This window comes from Strix uralensis, chromosome 4, assembly GCF_047716275.1.
Source record: "Strix uralensis isolate ZFMK-TIS-50842 chromosome 4, bStrUra1, whole genome shotgun sequence".
NCBI lineage: Eukaryota > Metazoa > Chordata > Aves > Strigiformes > Strigidae > Strix > Strix uralensis.
Genome location: NC_133975.1, coordinates 44962155 through 44969544, shown reverse-complemented (window position 1 = coordinate 44969544; position 7390 = coordinate 44962155). Strand labels below are relative to the sequence as shown.

At 42.2% G+C, this 7390-nt stretch overlaps 1 protein-coding gene across 1 annotated transcript; it reads left to right on the top strand.

Moving 5' to 3' along the window:
* Window positions 1-267: 267 nt before the first annotated feature.
* APELA (apelin receptor early endogenous ligand) lies at window positions 268-5755 on the top strand. The gene is made up of 3 exons (XM_074866552.1): window positions 268-625; window positions 1000-1110; window positions 3397-5755. The coding sequence occupies exons 1-2, from the start codon at window positions 550-552 to the stop codon at window positions 1086-1088; spliced, it is 165 nt and encodes a 54-aa protein (XP_074722653.1). The 5' UTR covers window positions 268-549; the 3' UTR covers window positions 1089-1110; window positions 3397-5755.
* The last annotated feature ends 1635 nt before the right edge of the window (window positions 5756-7390 follow it).

Here is a 7390-nt window from a genome sequence, read left to right as displayed (position 1 = left end):
CAAAGCGGCGGGGGGGGACGGGCCACACTTCCTGCCACTGCCATTGCTGGCTGCATGTGGGACCAATATGGGCAATGCAAAGTTTAAACAGTTGCAAATGGGGGAGGGAACATCGGGGCTTGCTTTACTTTTTTTTTTTTTTCCCCCTGCCTGGGTTGAATCTTAAGTGAGGTCGCTGCATTGTTCAAGAGGCTCCTTGCCCCTAATGCCTTGACAGAAGCTACTGTTTACACGGACTTTTCATTCCTGCATTGTTTGCTTATGGAAAACAAGGGGGAGTGACAAGAAAAAAAAAAAAAGAGAGAGGAAAGGGAGAAGGAAGAGAGGGAGGCACTGACCGCAGTGCAAACCAGGAACCTTGCCCCTGCCTGATCATTAACCTTGCTGGAAAACGCGGCTGGCGGCCGCCTCCCCGGCCTGTCCCTGGCATGTGAGCCTGGCAGGGGGCTGCCTGCCTCTTACAGCCACGCGGGCCAGTATTCTATACATTTCTTCGCCTATATACATATACACGCGCCCTCGGAGCGCGCCTCTACCCTTACGGCAGACATGAGACTCCAACCGCTCCTTTGTATCGTGTTTTTTCTCCTGGCGAGTCTCCTCCCTGCCGACGGCCAGAGGCCAGGTAAGCGATGCCGCGGCGCGGCTGCGTGTGCCCGGGGGGGGGCTGTGGGGCCGTGCCTGCCGCGCGCACCTCCGCCGTGTTCCTCTCACCCCCTCCCGCAGGCGGTTCCTGCCCGCCGGGGCGGGTTTGCAGCTGCCCGGCTGCCGCTGCCACGCGTTTTACGAAGGGGTTTTGCTGTTCGGTCCGTGCGTTTCATCTCTACTTAGAGCGGCAGCGTGAGATGATGCACCCGGTGTCTCAGGAGCCGGGCAACTTGGGGAGGGGGGGAGGAACAAACTGGGACTTGCGGTAGGCAGCTGTTGCGGACCTGCTGCCGGGGCACGGTGCCGGCGATCTCCCCCGACTCCCCCCCTTCTCCCTCCCTGTCTCCGCAGCCAACCTGGCCCTGCGCAGGAAGCTCCACCGGCACGGCTGCTCCCACCGGCGCTGCATGCCGCTCCACTCCAGGGTGCCCTTCCCCTGAGCCCCCGCCGGAGCGTGGCGAGGTAACCCGCGCGTGTCGGGGGTGACGCCGGGCGCGCCCGGGGCGGCGCAGCGCTCTCTCCGCGGGCAGCACGCTTTTCCGTTTACACCGGCGTCTCGGAGCAGTTTCAGAGGCATTTGGGGAGCAAGCCAAGCCCCGGGTGTGATCCCGGCGGGCCTCCCTCGGTTCGTTCCGAGAAGCGGGCTGGGGAGCGGCGCACGGAGGGCCGCGGGGCGGTCGCCCCTCCGCCGCCCGCTGCCGCCGGCTCCGTTATCCCCCGCCCCGGCCGCCGCTGCCGCGCAAACGCCCTGGCTGGGGCAGGGCGGGAAATAACGGGCTCTGCTAAATAGGACGAAGTGCTGCCCCGCAGGCGTTTAAGGCCACTTGCAAAGCTGCGGGGCAAACAGCGCGATGAGCGTCAAGGCAGGAGAGGATGCTCCGACACTGCTTCCGCGGCGGGTGCAGGGCAAACTCACTTCACCCTGCCCGTCAGTAACGTGAAGGTGGCAGCATTTACCCACTTCAAAGGGGACTGTGATTCTTAATCATTGTCAGCAAAAGACTTTGAGCTCCTTGGATGAAAGGCTATACAAGTGCAAAACATTAATGCTTTATAGCCGATGGGGACATACACATTCAAATAGTAAGTGGCTGCAGAAGCACGCAGGTAGCATATGCAAATAGGGTAGGCATCAAAAGGAAACCGAGGCGCTCTGGCAATTTAAGAATGAATAAAACATGCAGTAAGTAGTTTTGCATCTTCTAAACCCATTATATATTAAAATAACGTTGTAGCCCCAAGCATGACAGCATCATAAATAAATGATGGCAGAACCGTCTATGGACCCAAGATGTTTCGATTTACTAAGTGGCTAACAGTAAACTGGAGACCAAAGTCAAACTTTTAACAACCCTATACCATGAATCTTGTCAAGACATAAACCACCTTGGTGAAAAGAGACTACACCACTCCCAAAACATCCATGCAAAGAGGTACCATTCCACTCCATAGTGCTGGCCTAGAAATACATGGAATACACATATGGGATGGTAAACTGGCAAGTTGGTGAGGCCCAAAAAAGATTACCATACCTTAAATTTAATCTCAGATGGGTTGCATACTGAGTGGCAGAATGGGGCTGCAAGTAGAAAGAGGGACATACCAGAAGGATGCTTCACTACTGAATGCCATGTCTTCTCACTGCACTCCATTTCAACAAGAGACAGATAAATGAGATTCCCTCATCAGTTTAAGCATCAACCTAAAAAGATAAGCAATCAGATCAATTCACTCAGCATGCAGAGGCTGAATGACAGGGACAGTGGAATTTAGAGAGTTCTTGAATCTATTCTGAACAGCTTGCTTAGGTTCCTAAGAAAAGTAAACTTAACCCCCCTTCCTCCAGTTCAGCATCCGTAACCTGGAGACTGTGCAGAAAGCATCTGCATTTTCTCTAATGTGCTCTGAAACGGTACATAATGCATTTTGCTTGAGACAGCAGTAGCCGCACGATACACGTGCAGTTACACTGTAATTACTTTCCCTACAGAATATCAAAATAAAATGTATTTTCAGTGTTATCTTGTTTTCTGTGGGGAGCCGATTTCTTATAACAAAAATCTATGACAAAGCAAACCAGTGTACTTATTAATTCAGAATACATTTTGTAGACATTTAGCTAAAGATAATTCTGCTTTATAAAGCAGTTTAGAAATCCACAAAGCTTGACTGGAGAGTAAGGGGTGACAGGCACCTGAACTAACTGTCTTAACTCCAGTCATCACTGTGAGTGCTCAGCTCCTTTATCTTAAGTAGGATTTACCATCTACGTTTACATTCCCTTCCAGTTTTAGTCCTAATTCAGCAAATATTTACATGCCTGGGTAACTTGACAGACACAAGTAATCTTATTGATCTCAATGGAGTTGTACATATGGATAAAGCTATTTGCAGATGCAAACAGGATGGACCCTTAAGCCTGAATTTCAACAGGTGGTTGGAAACTGGGATGAGCATAGCAGCTTCTTTTTTTCACAACATTTGAAATGATGAGGGGAATAAACTTGATTTTTTTACATAGGCAAAACATGGGACAAAACAAATGGAAAAAAGTCTTATATTAGAAGCCTTCTTGCTTTTGGCTTTTTATGGTTTTTTTTCTTAACCTTCTCAGCTGAAATTTCCAAATTAAGAAACATTACCCCAAATTTCAACCCTGTATTTCATAAATAATATATTCTATTTTATATGAGACATTAGACTACAAAATCTCTCATTAATGACTATTTCTCTCTTTTTTTTCCCCAGCAACTTCATAATGGGCTTTTCAGTGTTTTAAAGGAGCTACAATTAAACCGATAGAGAAATTAGTCAGAAATCCAGATCGACAACAGCTGACCTGATAGAGCCACTGCAGTCCTGTCTGTCACATTCTGCAAGACCTGGAATGAAGGCCCCTGGCTCACCCTAGGAAGCGGGGCGGGGGGGTGGGAAAACGGAGGGTGGTGATGGGAGGATGTACATGAAACTTACCTGGTTGAAACATTCAGTATAAATTCTTTGGCTCTCATAACGACTAGTGAAAGTTAAAGACCAAATCAAACATCAGGTACTTGAGATGGATTTGCAGTGGCATTAAGAAGGACCTGTCCAAGGGAACTCTTAATGGTCTGTATGCTTCAGACAGAGAAATTGGACGTGCTGTTGACTACTCAATTCAGGCTGTGTGTAGGGCAGTATTTAGGGTGAAATAATGTCAGACTCCAGCACAGAACTGTGAAAGTCCATTTTGTGTTTATACTTTTATATATTAATAATATATACATATATGTTTTAACACCTAACATTACATTTTTATGGAATTATCTTAATAATAACATAGAATATATTACTGTAATAGTACCAAAGTCAGCACCACACTAGTGATCCTACTGGCTTCATGTATAGTAAGCATAGTAAGAGTTTACAGTATAAGAAAGCAAAGAGAGTATTATCTCTCATTCTACAGATAGAGAATTGAAGCACACAGAGATAAGAGATTAGCCAAGGGTCATGCAAAACTGATAACTCAGATCTCTCAAGTCAGGCCTTAAGGTCAAGCCCATCCTTCTGTCTAATGAGCTGTTACTGCAAAGCCTATCATTTGTTTTCTTAAACTGGGCTGCCAAACCAGACAGCTAAAACATACTTGAAAATTCAGTACTATAGAACTGTTTGCTTAATAGTAGTTTTCCTAAAATACCTGCTACAGTATTATAAATAGAGCATAAAAATAGACCATTGAAAAGAAACCTTTGTTTTGTCAACCCCAGTGTTGCGTAGTACTCTATTCCTGTAATTTAAATGAATGGGATATTTAGGACACAGCACTACAATGAATGAGAACTTCAAACAGAAAACAGGCTGTTCTTTTCAGCACTGGAGGTCAAGAATACATTGAGCTTTTATTCCACGTTTTGTTTTTAAAAATATGTGTTTCACATCTCCTTTTAACGTCAGCAGAAATTACATACCTACATATAAAGGAAAATACGGTAGCTCTTTCATTAGCAGAACAAACAAACCTGAAAATAAGTCATACCCAGATTTTTAAGTCATTGCACTAGTCTTGAAATGTTAACATTTTTTATAAATTGTACAAAGATGAGCGAAGATCAGTGGCATTGTGGTTTAAATCCAGTATTAGAATTTTGTCTTGCAACACATAGTTTCTAATAAGTGAAAGAACAGCAGCAATCAAGAAAACTGGATAGCTGAAACTTTCTAATCAGTGTCTATATGTAACCTCATCTCTAAGAACCTGAAACCTTAATCACATTCATACTGGCAGAGCTTATCAGGAATTTCAAATTTCTCTGTATAGAAAAAAAATTAAAATTTAACATCACACCATATTCTGGAATTTTGGAAAATCATCAGAAAAAGATGGTTAAACTTGTCTATACCAACAAACATCCCTGCAGGTAAACCTTTGGAGTTCTGAAAAAAGAAAGTAGTTTTCCAAAATTAGAGGCATACTACCACTAATTTTATTTTTTAATTATTTATTTAACTTAGCTTTCTTACGTATCCATGGCTATGTGTTTAGAAGTACAGGTAAAGAGTATGGGAAAGCAACAAAGGTGAGGAGTAACTATTTAACAGTTATGTCTTATGAGTATATGGATTTAGTGTGGCACTGGATAGTTTGTATAACCATAATTATTCAGGTAACTTTGATAAAATTGTAAGAAAAACATAATGTATCTATCAGAGAGCTCTATATGCACGTTCCTTTACAGATGTAAAAATAAACAAAAGAACAAATACCAAAGTGCCCTAGGAAGCCCATTGTCAGTCTACAAAATTATTGTAAATGTCTGTTCTTTTTAGACCTGATACCATAAAATCTTTGAAAAAGGCATTGATTGTGATCTTTGATACATGTTTATCAATTAGCTTGTTGATTGTATATTTTGTAAAAAGATAGAACACACTTCAAATAACATCTCATTTTAAATAAACTTTGTACACTTTTCAGAATTTATATTCTATAGCTGTCAAAGGCAATGCATCTAAAGAAAATGGAGAATTTGTCTAGTTTCCCTGTGGATTCATATGGAATCAGTGTGTAAAAACATTTCTTACTCAATTTCTGACACAAATAAATAATAGTTATTCATGGAAACATTTTCCTGACATTTTCTATCTTTATAGAAGTACAAAATTCTGATAAAAGCCATATAAAAAGAACTCTGTTTAGAAGTACTAGGTGTATTCACAGCATGCTGTTACATGACATCATGACACCATGCTAAGATTACAGCAGAACCCAGACTATGCATTGTCTTTGTGCCTAGAATAAGCAAGATTTTTAATTATCTCAGTGTTAAATCTTGAAATCTGAATGTTCCCGCAGAGTAAAGAAAATGGCCTTATTACAGGACAAAAAACAAGCTCAGAAGTAGTCTGAGGCATAGCAGAAGCTAAAATGTGTGGAAATGTTACCGTAAAAGCCTGTTTTGGCTTACAGTAACTTCTCCCATTAAAGGTTGGATACTGTAAATAAATTTCTAAGTGCTAGATGACTCGTACAGTAGAATTAGCCAAGTGATTCTACTACAGCACAACACTACCTTGACGTTTAACTTCAGCGGGAGCAGGGCTTGGAAGGACCTTGTTTTCAGTTGAGCTGGACTTGCCTTTGACTTTGTTGAAACTACCCGTTTTCATTTGATTTGCGCAACATAAGGTTCATCTGGTAAAAACAGTTTTGCATGACAACGGTGTGATTACATATATAAATATGAAGCATTTGGACACTTACAACAGCTGAGCTGACCGAACTCTCCACGTACAGGTATGAGTGTACATTTAAAGGAAGTTTGTATGAATACAAATTGCTGTGTATGGAAAATCAGAATTGATGTTTACATAGGTGCAATCTAACAATCAAGACTTGATCCAAAGGTAGATTCAGACCTCAAACTGAGAGGCAAGACATGAGTTGCTGAAACTTAGAACTAACTCCTTGTCTTATAGATAGCTGTTATGTGGGAAAAATTTAAATTTTATTTGAAAGTCAGTTTCATTAAGTCTTTTATTAGCTATTTTAGAGTGAAATACAAAATGATGTAACAGCAGGGCAACAGGAAATAGAGGTAAATGTAAGGCTGTGGTGAGAAACAGCAGATTAGTGCGTTCCCAAAGGATAATAAACAATTCACCTCTTCCCTTTCCAGTATGGAAAAAAGGAAGTTATAGAAGAATAAAGACTGGAAATATTTCCCTTACACCACATACATATGCTATAAATATCTCAGTGCCTGTACACACAAAGCCAAACTTTGCTAAGGGTGACATAAGATTTATATCAACATCCATCAGGAGAAGCATTAGTATGGTAAATAAGTTTCAAATGTTTGACTATCATCAGACAAGCACAATTAGCATACTGATCTCTCCTTACTGTGATGGCCTTTATCTTTCTTGCTAGTGATCAGCTGTAAACTATTTGTGCAAAGTGGGAAACACTCCAACAGCACAAACAGCTCAACCTGTGTCTTTAGTTAGCAATAATGCCTAAAAGCCTAACTCATCCCAACCCTGAGGATGTTTTCTGACATCTCTCGAGTTACCTCAGGGTTCAGTTGTCCAAGTGCCTTCGGTCCTTGATACAGCTTTCTTTTTTAGATTAAGACTGACCTTCAGCGGAGAAAGCCTGCTTAACTGCATATTCGTATGGAAACTTAAAGCATGAAAATCCCGTTAAAATCTTTTACAATCAGTGATTTCCTTTGTGAAATGAAATACTAAAGTGTTT